General features: G+C 44.1%; 3 protein-coding genes across 7 annotated transcripts in view; all 3 read right to left on the minus strand.

Annotated features, from left to right (window-relative positions):
- Window positions 1-2648: 2648 nt before the first annotated feature.
- fgfbp1a (fibroblast growth factor binding protein 1a) lies at window positions 2649-3666 on the minus strand. Its single transcript, XM_048231953.1, has 2 exons — window positions 3614-3666; window positions 2649-3490 (listed from the first exon to the last, which is right to left on the minus strand). Exon 2 carries the CDS (start codon window positions 3470-3472, stop codon window positions 2837-2839), a length of 636 nt encoding a protein of 211 aa, XP_048087910.1. The 5' UTR covers window positions 3473-3490; window positions 3614-3666; the 3' UTR covers window positions 2649-2836.
- Window positions 3667-4802: 1136 nt separating this feature from the next.
- Window positions 4803-6519, minus strand: fgfbp2a (fibroblast growth factor binding protein 2a). 2 transcript variants are annotated; one of them, XR_007192202.1, is made up of 3 exons: window positions 5655-6519; window positions 5413-5457; window positions 4803-5281 (listed from the first exon to the last, which is right to left on the minus strand). XR_007192202.1 is itself a non-coding variant. In XM_048231750.1 (2 exons), exon 1 carries the CDS (start codon window positions 6399-6401, stop codon window positions 5664-5666), a length of 738 nt encoding a protein of 245 aa, XP_048087707.1. In that variant the 5' UTR covers window positions 6402-6519; the 3' UTR covers window positions 4803-5457; window positions 5655-5663. The 2 variants fall into 2 exon arrangements, 1 of the variants encoding a protein (XP_048087707.1); XM_048231750.1 differs by having other exon boundaries at window positions 4803-5457.
- A 3601-nt stretch (window positions 6520-10120) lies between these two features.
- The window catches only part of prom1a (prominin 1a), a 72005-nt gene continuing 67592 nt past the window's right edge, over window positions 10121-14533 (minus strand). For all 4 annotated transcript variants that reach the window (XM_048231080.1, XM_048231083.1, XM_048231082.1 and 1 more), the window contains 3 exons: window positions 14340-14455; window positions 10845-10884; window positions 10121-10705 (listed from right to left, as the gene is read on the minus strand). The gene's annotated coding sequence lies outside the window, so the exon portion shown is untranslated. The remainder of the gene's footprint in view (window positions 10706-10844; window positions 10885-14339; window positions 14456-14533) is intronic.

Here is a 14533-nt window from a genome sequence, read left to right on the forward strand (position 1 = left end):
GTGTGTGTGTGTGTGTGTGTGTGTGTGTGTGTGTGTATGTGTGTGTGGGACAATGAAGATGAGTGAGAGGGAAAGAGAGGTAGATGGGATCAGTAAATGACCATGGGTCAGATTCAAGCCTGGGTCCCCTGGGCACTTTAACCTTAATGTGGTATGGATGCTGCACCACACCTCCTCCAACCAATGGCAGCGCTGAAGACCCAGAACAATCCCTCTCACCCGGTCCACACTCCCATATCCTGCTCTTTTGAATACATATCTTAGTTTTCTCTCCTTAAGTTTAGTTTGGTTTTTTGTAACTGCACCAAAAGACAACCACACCCTTTCCAAAAGAGGATTAGACACCATTATTCCAGACATGTTTAAGTCCACGTCTAATCACACCTTTCCTCTATTAGGTGGCGCAATACTCCCAACCCCTTATTACTGTAACGATACCCAACTCGACTTGAAACAGTTAAACACTTTGCTCTGATGTTGCCATGTATTTGTTCTGAGGCAACAGGTTGTCTGAGAGCACAGCAGCTGCCTAGTGCACCCCCAGGTGAAGGAACAGCCGTGTGGCGGCTCCTGACTGGGGTGATGTATGGATCTAATTAGGCGCATATCCCCAGGTTGCACTGCACCCGTCGTCCAGCACCTTGGAGAGCTGAGAGAGTGTTGGATCAAAGACAGGCTTGTTTCCATGGCGATGCTATCTTCCCCCTCTCACACCAGCGTGCCAAACATGGTGTTTCTGGGCAAATATTTTGCTTTTAGTATGGTATGTTATATACATAGGCTGGATTTCACCCAGAGTTATGCAATTTTGTTGCTTTAAATTCCCACAAATGATCTCTCACATTTTTGTGGGATGTGTGGAGACATACTGTACATGTATATGTATAGAAATCACATTATAGCTGTCAACTCTATTCCCAGAGAGCATGTGCAATAGCATACGACATCCCCACTCGGTTATGTCATTTGCAGAATAACTAAATGCCCTGCCGCGGAGTGAAGCAAATACTCGTCTGTGGTCACAGTGACATAAGCAGCCTGCCATTTCTGCCTTTCTCTTCTCTCCCCCGTACATTCTGTCTGGTGCGCTGCTGCAGGCCATGGCCACAGCTTGCCCACATGTTGATAACAGTGTAGGACTCCGGGCCCGAGGGGAATACAATCACGTGGACTGTACATGCCAACCAAGTCATGTCAACAATAGATTCTCCAGCCCTGATGAGATTCCCTTGGCTTGTCTAGAAACAATCTGGAGTGTAGCTGTTATTTCTAGCCTCTTGAAGCACCTTTCATTCACAACAGCTTGTTTTCAAAAGGGTTAGCCTGAGTAGGTGATATTGAGGCACAGGTTGATGATAATAGGATTAGTGGTGGTATAGAACAGGAATAATGATGGTTATCAGTTTAACTTTGCTCTGGGTTAGGAAATAATGCATTTCTACATAGTAGAGGAGCCAAAAGTGTCACATAATGCTTTTTTCAGCATGAAACCTTTAACTGGGCCAGGAGGTAAGATCTCGTAGAATGAGTATGTGTATGCGAGCATCTGTCTGGCTTGGGAAAAAATATCAAGACCCATAGACCACTAGGGCAAGAATGATCCTAGAAGGGTCATTGAAGATGAACTGTCGATGTTTCCAAAGAATTCCTCCAATACCTTCAGTGTTCCTATATCTACAATTCTCATAGTTCCTCCTCTATGGAAAAGAAAATTGTGAATTTTTCATACAGAGTAGAATGACCATGCTGCTGCATGAACAGCTTTGGTCAGAAGGTCATGTGGATGTATTGAGGGGTCAACCCAACATTCAGGAAACGTTTTTAAGAGGTTCATGTTGGGCTTGAAAACAAGAGGGACCCTTGTGTTGGTTCACCCCAGGAACCTTCTGACCTGGACCAGAACCATGAACGGCTGACCTTGACCCTTGACCCACTGTCTGGCTGTTATTGGTCTGTTTGGTTATTCTGGGTGAGTGTGAAAGGTGTGTTGAGAGTGGAGGCTCTTGTTCTCACATGAATCAACCAGCGATGGGAATTCTAACACAGAGGTGGAGCACAGCTGGAAGACTTGCTCTGACAACAAACACACAGAGACATGCTCTCTCTCTCTCTCTCTCTCTCACACACACACACACACACACGCCATACACAGAGAGACACAGAGAGAGAGAGAAAACATCCAGGATGCACATGTTCTTTAGGATGAGTCTAAAGGCCCAGCACTGACAGGGGCCCCCCAGAGAGCCCCCCCCAGTAATACTATATTTTATCGGGGGCCCAGAATTATTGTCTGTCATAGGGCCCAAAATATCTAGCAGCGCCCCTGCATACAAGTGTGCAGTCAGTTCTGCAGACTCATATATGCCCAGGCAGCTTACATATGTCCAATCAACATGCAATCACATTATCATGCTAACATTATGACAGATGATTGAAAAATTCCCTTCACATTCTCTTCAAAAGCTTTCACAGAGACACATGCATAATAATTCCCTAAACACAAATGCACAAATAGGCTACGCTCAACACTATGCTGTCTGTGAGTTTTGTTTGGTCTCTGGTTGAATTAATATTCTATACGCAATAAAGGTTATGTCAGGCATATATAGCAAAACTTTATTTTACAACATTTTCAAAATACAGGTCAAAGGTAAACATGGAGAATGTGACAAAATAGCTCTACGTTATTTTCATATGTACACTAATGTAGGTTCAGACGCTATGAAACGCTATCAAAATAATATCTTTAAATGTTTGCTTGTAGGCCCAATCCCTTAAGAAGGAACCCATTGCTGTTTGATAAACGGTTCAGCAGCAGATTATATCAAATGAAACATCAACAATCCTCGTTTTGAATCATGGTGAAAAGGAAGGTACACAAAGAAGTCCACGAATGATTGCAATATTCTTCAGCAAATGTCTTTTTATCAATTTGGTCTGGACACAGTTCATTATCCTTCGATGGAGGGGGTGTAAGTTTGGCCGTCTCCTTGGGCGTTTGGCTGAGTCTAAAATGTGCGTCCTCCGGTGCTTTTCTGCACACACCCGCTTTGACTAGCGACTTCTGGTCATAGCACAGTTTCCTCTGTTTTTTAAGCGAACGGGCGATTTGTTTCCAATATTGTTTGGTGTTGGATCCGTACTGAGGACAAGTGGTGGGTTTGGCGACATATGCACAGTCAAAACTTGTCCCTCCTTTCTTGCAGGTGACACCAAGCACGAAGTCGTCTTCACCTGTCGCCACCCAGGTGCACTGAGCCTTATCCTTGGCAGAGAACCTGCCCTCGAACATTCCTTTCCCGCCGGCAGATTTGGAACCTCTATCATGTCTGTCCGATGGCGGAACCTGTAATCTTTGCTTCGTTTCTCTTTTGCCTCCTCTCTCTTTTTGCCTTTGGCATTCTGCCTTAAGTATCTGGCTGGAGACGCACGCAAAGACCAGCAACACTGCGACGCTGCTTAAGTGCATCATTTGGTCATCAGATGTGATCTAAAATCCAATAAAATGTAAACAGAAAGGATCAGGCAGGATTAAGTGTACTTTTATACAGAATCAATGCGTGTAGTCTATGTAGCAATATTAGTCGAAATAAATTTACAAAATAAGACTTACCTGAAAATAACTGTATAGCAACACACACAAGATTCGTACTGTTGGGACACCTGTGCGGGGCGAGTGGACCATTTATAGTTAAGCGCGTGCATATTCGCGTGCATATTCGCGCACTCGCGCACACGCACGCACCCCACACACACACAAATCGTTCATACCATTCAAATTTTATGACATAATTAGCCCCCAGCTTCATTCCTTGACAGAGTGCATCTTTTTATGCCCCCCCCTTCCCAAACACACACACACACACACACAGAACACAGAGTGCCGGCAAATCCATCTATGGAATGTTAAATATGATAAGCATGGTAACTTGATATAACAAGTCCCTTTTTACTTTCTGTTGTAAAGAAATTCTGAATGGCTGTCTTGTAAAGGAAGATTGAAATAGACTAAGAACCATTGAGTTAACTACCTATATTATTAATCCGCAATTATACAATGACTGTGGTTTTAACAACCTTCTGTTGGTGATATGAAATGTTCAATTTTGACAGTTAAACTTTGATGTATTGCACAAAATTGACAATTTGAAACAAAAATGACCGTTTTCTGAGAGCAAATGCTCCGTAGGCTATTTTGCTTTTAAGAGCTCCTCTTGTACTTGTACTTGTCAGGTCCGCCATCATCTTGGCGTAAGACGCAACCACAGAGCCACTGAACATTACTGTGCCACTTGCCAGTCCACTTACGAGAGTTTAAATATGGGTCCTTATTGCAAGCCCCATCTTTACGAGGCAACCAAAAGTAGATTGCTTTATGATGCAAAAAGGGACTTCATTTATTTATTTATTTATTTTTGAATCTTTTTGTTAGAGGAAATGTTATACTTATCCTAAACTGCTACACAGCTATTGTGCTCAGAGTTATGGGCTGTGCAAAGGAAGCAATGTTTTCAGTGTAAAGTGATGGAGTGGGTCCTGTCTGGTAAATAACACTAGAGTGCCCTCTTCTGTTTGAAGATAGCCTACTTTAACAATGTAGAAATGAGTACAGAGATTCTGGTCCTTTGGCATTTCACTGAAAACTATGTGTCACTTTAAGCCTAAAGTTATTGAGAGAAAAACTTTTTTTGAAAAATATTTTCATAAATCATCATCATTGTTGGGCAATACTTCCTTCTATTGTGTTAAACATAGCAAACAAGCAATACAACTGTTTAGAAAAGACAACAAATGCAAAACCATAAGAACATAATTATTTATTACATACACAAGTAATAACAAGTATACATCGATACTATCAATTTGACTCCTCAGTGATAGCACTTGCAAATTATCCCCTTTTAAAATATCAATCGTACCACATTTTTGTCCATGATTACATTCTCAGAACAAACAGATGATGCATCTGTACCTAAATAGTTATGGTATAATTTCCCTTCATTCTTCCCAATGCTGCAAGGAGTATGACTGGTTTATAGCCCAACCTCACTAAACATTTGAACCCCTCTCCACCACATGGCTGACATCCCTGCTTTGTGGATTAGAGGATATGTGAAAGATCTATTTGCCCTCACCTGCCGAGTTGCATCTGGTTTATAGAGAACACTTTCAGTCACACAGTTACCCAAAATGAAGTTCTCAAAAGATTTCACTTTTCCCCAAATGAAAATAATACTCTATTACCACCTTAGATCTGGACACAAGTCATGACAGGCACACTTTGGGGCGAAGGATGCGATGGAGTTTTCTAGAAAAGTGTCACCAGTGGTTTTGTGTTGGATTGGATGCTGGGTAATCCCTACCAATCATGATCAGAGCCTGCCCTCCTGAGGGAGAGAGGACGCCAGGTGTCCCAGTAATCAGCCTCCTCAAGTCTTCTTCATACCAAACTTAAACCTGCAACACAGAATAGCGTACAGTTAGCCAGGTCCACTACAACTATACGTTACAGTAAGTTACATGAGTTTATGAGTTAAGTACATGAGATATGGTGAGGTGCTCTAAAATGCATCACAAATATGAAAATGTTCTGTTATTGTGGTTTTTTTTTTATCATTGTCATTTTTCTATTTAGTGTTATCCGTTCTGCTTACCCTTAACTCTTAGTTGCGGAATAATCCGATGACGTAGGCACACACGCCTGTCATAGATCTCCAGCAGTAATCTTGAGCCATCTTCCTGGCCTGGATCTTTGACGTTGATTGTGTGGGGGAAGGAGTCGATGGCTTGGAGGTCGATGGCTTCCTCTGGTTGTTGTTGTTGTTCCTGGACCCTGGTCTGGGCATCAGCGGCCTGCCTTGGTCAGATTTGGCTTGGTCAGGCTTAGTGGGCCTGGCCGGCTGTGGTCTGGTGGGTCGGTACACCTGGGGTCTCTCTGGCCGGCTCTGGGTGGGCCGAGAGGGCCTCTCTTGTCGCTCTGGGCTGGCGGCGGCGGTTCCGGTGCCATCATCGCTGGACGCTCCGACGAACACCATGCGCGCCTCGTCAGACGCCTTCTTGCACATCTGGGGCTTGAAGACGATGGGCCCGCTGCAGGCGTGGTGCAGCTTGCGCAGGTCCCACATGATCTGCGTGAAGTAGTGGCGCGGGTTGTTGTTGTACGTGCGGCACGTCTGCGGCTTGCCCCGGTAGTCACACCAGTAGGAGCGCTCGGCGCAATGGCAGTCCACGCGCAGCGTCGTCATGTCCCCCTGGCCCGTCACGTGCATGGCGCACGCGTCCTTGTCCTTGGTCAGGAAGGTGACCGGGTCGTCCCAGACGCTGCGGCCCCGCTGGCCCCCGGTCTGGCCCTCGGCGGCCCACAGGCAGCAGGCGACGAGGAGGAGAAGTCCGGTCCGCATTGCTGAGCAGAGCTTTGGAAGTCTTCACTGAATGACTGAGAGCAAATGAGAGAGAGAGAGAGAGAGAGAGAGAGAGAGAGAGAGAGAGAGAGAGAGAGAGAGGGAGGTTTTGGTCTGTACTGACTCGCAGACTCTCTGCACTGGTATTTATGTGCTCCACATACAAAGGGGGCATTTAGGTTAAAAAAAGAGTAAGAAAGTGAGAGAGAGAGAGAGAGAGAGAGAGAGAGAGAGAGAGAGTGAGAGAGAGAGAGAGAGAGAGAGAGGAAAATGAAAAGGAGGGGTGGGGATGTTGTGGGTTGGGGGGGATGGGGGCGCGAGCTAGTGCTCCTCCAGGGGAACATGAGAGAAGAACCCCTGCCTTTCTGAGCTCCTCCATACATCCTACCCCCCTCCACCCCTCCCTCCACCCTTCCTTCCCACCCCCGATGGAGTGCATGGCAGTCTGGGGACTATCAGTGAAATGGGAGGACACATATGAAACCAATTGGTGGGGTTGGGTGGACAGGCAGCCCTGCAAAGGACACAAAGCACCAGAGGGGCATCCGTACTCTTAACACACACACTCTCTATTTAAAGACAGTGTGTGTTATATAATTCCCCTCAGACAGCGGAAATCCTTTTTTTTTTTTTTTTTTTTTTTTTTTTTAAGTGTTTTATGTGAAGATCGATATGAGGCGCACTGAAGTGCATGTGCACGACCAAAACAGCCCCTTGAGTGGCGGCAAAGACACCGTGGAGGCCAAGACTGTGTTGCACAACACTTTTGTTGTGCCTCTGCATTCTGCACGGCCTGTGATTTTGTTCTCTGCGTAAAAAAAACTGCCCCATGCATTGTGGTACACCAGTGGACTGTGGCACACCAGCAAGGGCCTAGTAATAGAGACCAAGCAAGCTGCTGCTGGACAGCGTTTATTTTCAGTCGTTGCACTGAGAGAGAAAAATGCTTTCAGGAACTGGGGAAAGAAAAAATAAAAAGTACAAACACAGGATGTGTGTCTTTAGTCTTTAGTATGTATGTGGTGTGGTGGCCTGACATAAACAAAATAAATATCATTGTTAGTTTTTGAAGTTGCTAACTTCGGATCATGAGTTATGCATAACATATACCACAAAGTACCCAAATGGTGGTGGTAGTTGAGGAGGGTGAGGAGGGTTAATTGGCATGTACCGCTTGTGTCTTTATTTTTCCGAGCAATCAGCGCTGCCAGGAAGCGAGAGCTCCTTTGACTGATGCGAGACCTCTAATGTAAACAGCCGCGTTGCCTCTGCCTCGCTGCGTGGAATCACAGTTTGGCACTCGGTTGAGATGCTGCCAGCGCTTGGGGGCAGGACGTTGTTTGTTTCCCCTCTCACTTCCCACATCTCTTGGTCCCTGTGCATTCAAACGCTCCACTACCACTACACAACTCAACACAGAGCACACACAGCGTGCAAGGGGAAATGACTGAATGGTTGTCATTATTGTATTGTAGTGTTATCTGCCAGTCTGGTCAAATGTTTTATTTATTTCTGCATTCATTTTGTATGCATTGCATAATTTTTTCATTCATCAACTTTTCAGGAAGTCGTTGATTATTCAGTGCCATTCATGTGTCTTTTGGACAGATACATTGATTGAGGTTGCAGTCCAAATGAATGATCATTAGATGTGTTGAAATTCTGGCTTGGACGTAGAGCTAGCTTGATGCAGGATTAATGTTGATCTTAAAAAGCCACAGTCCAGTAAACAGCTCGAGTATAAAGACTGCAGGATGATCACAGTCCAGCATCTCACAGCATGATGATGAGCTTTGTGCTATTGTCTGGTACATGTGTCAGATATGCTTATATGAATTGATTAACATATTGTCTGTGTTTTTATGCCTAGACATACTGGAAGCAGTGTGAACATTTCTTGCTGAATTATATTCCAGGTTAATTCTATAGTTCTATACATTAACATGTATATTGTTACAAGGTAGTACAGTATTGTTTTACTAACTGCAGTAAAAGACACTATGAAGTTGGACCCTTTGTATCCCATGCTATTCAAACACAGCAAAACCTTTGAGTCTTTGTGCATGTCCATGAAATTTGTCATTTTATTCACATTTTATACATTACAGTCAGGGGACACGCAAAAGCAAACACCAACTGTGCTTCCACTGAACAACACTGACCAAGCTGAATGCCCCAACCGAGGGCACACCTGCCCACTGTGGGGCAGTTAGTGGTCTTGAATCAGCGCTCAAGAGTACAGCGTGAGGGGTCCCTCTCTCTCTTTCTGTCTCTTTTTCTGTGGATGAATGAATTGTGGGCTATAAACAGCAGTGTTGCTAGGTAACATTCCCATGACCCTGAGACATGCATTGACATGAGATCAGACTTCAGTGTTCATAAAACCTGGCCTTCAAATACTAAGTTTTTTTATGAGAACTGTATGTGAAATTAACAATTGAGTGTATTTATCCACTGCAAGGGTGAGAACTTCCATAACTTTTTCTAGCCTTTAGGGCTTTGAAGAACCCAGGGTGGTGGATTTTCATCTCTTTCACCTCTCCATGCTGTACCTCTTGAAAGAGAAACGACTCCACATTGTCACATTGTCAGGGTCTTGCTTTAGCTCAGATGAAAACACTGAGGTCTGCACTCATGCTACCACAGGGTCAGGGTCATGAAAAGTATCAAGCCTTATGGAAGTGAACTAGCCGCAGTAGTAGCTGGGGGCATGAAATGTACTGCGTTGTGCAGCTCAAACATTCCTGATCTGTCCCACTATGAGGCTTCAAGGTAGCTAAGAATGTATATGTAATGTATATATATTTAATACATCACATGAAATACATTACATGAATTTTACATTAAATCTGTTCATTTTTATAATATAATATGTTCTTGACCAGTGTGCTCACAACAAATGATCTGAGGATATATAGTATACGGACATTTTAACCCAAACATTCACCCCTTTTCTTTATGTATCAATGACTACGGATGAAAATCAATTTGATTTTTGTAAGAAATGTGGAAAAAGCATGTTAGGCCTAGCTAGCTCTAGCACCTGAGACCTACTGAAGAGGTTTTGGCTTCAAATTGCAGTTCTGCTCTTTAACTTGAATACTACAATAGCTCACATTATGTTAATTAATAATATCCAATATTAGCAAAAGTCAGTGGGAACAGTTTGAAAGATTATTAATAGCGCTCATTATACTGAAAACAACCTGGAGATGTATAGCTACAGAATCAGAAAAAGGAATATATTCTAGAACATTTGAAGATGAAAAAAAAAACCAACATTAGTCATCCTGCAAACACAACTCAGGGAAGGCAACAGCCCATTCAACACCAGAATGGCTCAACATCTCATGTTAGCAGTAACCTAGTTAAAAAAAATTAATAAAAACAACACAGTGTTTGAATGTTCTGTGTGTTTCTCCTGAAGGTTTTTGTCAAATCCGATAAAAAATATGTGAATTCAAGGTTACTGTCTCTAAACAGAAGCTGCATTGTTTTGTGATGAGAACACAATGGATTTAGATGAATTCCGTAGAAACCATCTCCAAGTAACGTTTCACTATTAAGTCCTGTTGAAATGTTGATCAATCCTATTCGGCAAGCGGCTGCCATGGCTGAACACAGACACACACACACAGACACACAGACACACACACACACACAAAGACAAACACACAAGCAGGCACCCCACACACACACACACACACACACACACAATCTCAGTAAACAATTAAACAATTTAAGTATAAAGAGACAAGCAGTGTGCTTCAGACATGGCTTCAAAACAAAAAGGAACATAAAATAACCAGTGGAAGCAACTCAAAAATGCCCTAATGCGCTCTACGCGTTAAGCCACAGAATCTGAGATATGTCACTGACGGTCAACCCTTTTCAGGCGTGGCGTGGCCTGACTCTGTGCAGCCCTGGACTATTTGTAAACATAGAAACATGCAGTAGAAGATAGTTCAGAGGGTCCCACAGGCCTCTTTCTGAAAGGTCAAAGTTCACCAGTCACTTCAAGTCAAAGGTGAGAGTGTCACTGTCAGCAGAGACGGCGAGGACCCTCTGGCACGCCCGTGTGGCAGAGACGGGCATCCTACTAAACAAGCGACGAAAGGACGAAACAAGACAGACAGATGCCCGTCTGACAGGGGTGAGGAGCGACACAGAGGAGGGTGAATCTGACTGGAGTCTGCGACATTGGCTCCTCCGTGGAGCTTCTTCTAAGGTGGAAATCCCCAAGTGTTGATGAAGACACTCGGAGCTTTGTCTATGCGTGCAAGTGGTCATGGGAAATGAGGAAGCTGGAGGAGAAAATTTAGCAAAGAGAGCGATAGATTTCATATTTGTTTACATGTTTACAGATCAGTATGACAAATACAAGTACTATAAATCCAAGAGACTATGTCTGAATGAAACCAGAAGGCCCAAATGCAAACTCACCCTGAATCCAAAGACTCAATGCCAGAGTGTACTGATTGAACTGTAATATAAGATAAAACAGAGTAGAGTACGCATTAGAACAGAGCACATACAATCACATGCACACACACACGCACACACACACAAGTTGAGCACAAGTTAGTTCTGTTAGGCAGATGCAACACATAAAATACAAAGAAAGGAGGCATGGCATGAACAATGAAATAGAGATTAACAAACAAAAACAAACACAATGGACGTGTCTCTCCAACACTGACGTGTAGACGCACTCCACTCTAAACATCAAGGAAGAGTAAACATGGTCTTTAACAGGATGTAAACAGACAGACACCTGACAAAGCTTAACATTACAAGAAAGGTTAAACAAAACAAGAAAAGAGGGCAACACAACAAGCTGAGATGAGCGATGAGCGATGATGTCTGATCTGCTAGTGCTTAGCGGGCGATAGTGACAGAAGGAGCAGGTCGAAGTGCAGAGAGACAAACTAAAGGAAGACTGTAAATGAAGAGGTGTGAGATGACGCTGATTGACGAGACAGAGGATCAGGCAGCACCGGTGCTGTCAACAGTACCTTTCCAGAGCTGGGTGGCAACGAGGAAAAACAAAAACAAAGAACAAAAAAACAACAAACAAACAAGCAAGACAAAATGCGGCCCCTCTCTTTCACCAGTCAGCGTGCCGGGGGGGCGCCGAGGCTCGTGGGAATCTAGTCATTGTGTCGTAGGCTGGGAGGCTGGGGGCGCAGAGGGAGACAGCATCAGACTCCAGCAAAGGTTACACAAACAAGCCCTCTAAACCCCTACAGACCCCCCCAACCCTTCTCGACCCCCCCAACCCTTCTCACCCCCCCCACACACACCAACAGCCCCTTTTCCATCGTGTCCTTTCAGCTTGACAGGGGACCAGGGTGACCACTTTCCCATGCCACAAAAGAGCTGGTCTCCAGCCCATGGCCTGTACCAGCAGGGCCTCTAGGCTGGTCGCCCATACAGGGCCTGCGCCTTATAGGACGAATTCCAAAGCACCTCAGTAATGAGCCGATATGGAGGCAATAATTTCCACGTCTAGACTGTGGAATATGAAGCATATTTCACATTCCACTGCATTAGGTCGTTTTTGTCTCGGCGGAAGGCATCCAATATAAATAGACTATCTCTATCTGTGGCTCAAAGCCACCATGGCTATGCATTAGGTAAACTATGCATAGTTTACCTAATGCACATGTGCCACACGTGTCACTGTGGTCCCCTGGGGCTGAACCCTTTTTATGTAACCTTCTCCCACAGGGGTTTCCAGCCTGCCCGTAGGGAGGTCCTGTTCAAAAGGCATGCAGTTAGACAGACTCCATATGCGTTAACATTACTGTTAGGAGGGTGGGGGGGCAGCTGTATTGGCTGTGTCCCAAATTGCATGCTCTCAGCTGCTGCATTCCAAATCACATGCTATCAGACATGCTGCTCACAAAAACAAAACAAAACAACAACAACAATAACAACAACAACAATAACAACAACAACAACAGACGATGCAACAATCAAAAGCAGAACTCAGACACAGGCAACCTGATTACCCATTGATTCAATGCAAGCGTGCTTAGATTGGCATTTCTCCCCTTTCCGTCTAGCATGCAGGCACCGTGCAGACACAGCATGCGGTTAGTCAGTGGCGTCTCAGCCTCAGAGCTGCAGTGCTCAGGCTGGGCCTCAGAGTAAAGGTTAGGAGGGGTTAGCTGGTCTCCGTGCGCTAGCCAGCCAGGTGATCAGTGCGTTAGCTGCACCCAGGGCAGTGCTTAAAGACGCAGGTAATGTCCAGATTTGGAGGAGGAGGACGGGCTAACTCCTCTCCCAGCATGCACTATGTCTCATCCACTACACGCCAGTGTTCAGAACATCCACCCATTCACTGTGCACAAGTGAACAAGCACCATATGCAGTGCAGTGTTTGTAGTGAATGTTTGGATAGACCAAACACAGGGCGTGATTCAGCCATGATTCTCTACCCCCCACTCCGTGCATTCTGCCCTGACAGAAAACAAACAAATAAATAAACAAACAAACAAATGTAGGCATGCAGGTCATTAGCATACAGTCTGGGGGATGCAAGAGTGTGTTTTACCTTCTCATTATTGGGTTTGCGATACTTCGTAAACGCTCATTATGATAACCATTATAACCAATTTCCATACTGAAACGAAATGTTACTTTTGTAAAAAAATAAATAAAAGAAAACCAAAACGTAAACACAACAACCAAATAAAATAAACAGCGGAGTAACGTAAAAGAGGGACTTGACACATATGGCATGCTACCCACCAGTAGTGGAGGAGACATGTAGAGTTACTATTATGGTCTTGATACAGAAGTGCTAACATATAGCACAAGTATACAATGTGTACAAAATAGCATAGTACAAATGTTTTATCTTACAATGTAACTGTACAGGATAGCTGTGACAGATAGTCATGTCTTTAAGGTGTTGATAGTAAACAGCCCTTTGTGTTTGATAAGGGTTTTTTTTTTTGTTCTTTAAAAAGACAGCATAGGAAAAGAAGCCAAGACCCTCCACCCAAAACGCATTCCAATGCTAAGAGCTTGAACCCAGCACCAAGTAGAGCCAGCAGTGGCGTTTATGTACAAAACTGCAGTGAGGATACAATTAGATACTTATATACAGACAGGAGAGGTTAGGACTGGGGGAAATGATAAAGCTTACGTTTTCATGGGTATTGTCTCAAAGCTAAAAAGATACAAAACAGGCAAAGATGTTAACGGTCTGCTGCAAAAAGTCCATGAGAGTTGCACCATAAGATTTGTCCACACAGACACTGATTGGACAGTGGTTGACAGACACCGCTGCCCGAGATCAAGACACTTGGTGACTTGTCTGTCGCCGTAGGTTACTATATACGTATAGTGTAGTGTGATTTCAGATCATTGAAAAAGGACATGTTAAGATATAATACTTAAGTTAATATATATATTTATATTTGTATTTGTATTTTTTTTTTTTTTTGTAAAGTGCAAAGTGCCAGACAGAGAGAGATGAAGAGGGAAGAGTGGTTGACATGGAAACGGCAGAATGGTTATCACAAAGTAAAATGCCAAGTTCCAGAAACAGAGGAACTGCAGCGAGGGGGGGAAGAAGAGAGAGAGAGAAATGAAGTGAGACCTGAGGAATGAAAAGCTAGAGAGAAAGAGTCGGAGAGAAAGAGGAAAGCCAGGAAAGTTGTAGAGCTATAAAGGTCTTTCAATGGGATAGACACTGTCAGTTTAGTAAAAATGAACTATGATGTTTGTTTGTTCGATAGGCCTACTGTAGTACTTCCCTAAAGATGGCAAACCAGTCATTACTTTTGGCAAAACATTGCAATAAACACTTTACATGCTTTTGTCCAAATGTTTGAAATATTTGAGATATTTCCCAAACTTAGACTTTGATATCCTGCCGTGAAACCAAAATGAGTGTGGCTGCTCAGGAGTGTGACCGACACTTACTCATCGTAGACGTCCTCCGTGTCCATTCTGCGGTAGAACTTGGCCAGCCTCACGGCCAGGATCAAGCTGGGCAGCAGGAAGAGAGTGGCACCACCCAGCCCCAACCAGAAGGTGTTCTACAACACAACAACAACAACAGTGGCATGAACTGGACAGTCACCTCCACAAAGCAACAACAGTGGCATGAACTGGAC

Source organism: Alosa alosa, chromosome 21, assembly GCF_017589495.1.
Source record: "Alosa alosa isolate M-15738 ecotype Scorff River chromosome 21, AALO_Geno_1.1, whole genome shotgun sequence".
Taxonomy (NCBI): domain Eukaryota; kingdom Metazoa; phylum Chordata; class Actinopteri; order Clupeiformes; family Clupeidae; genus Alosa; species Alosa alosa.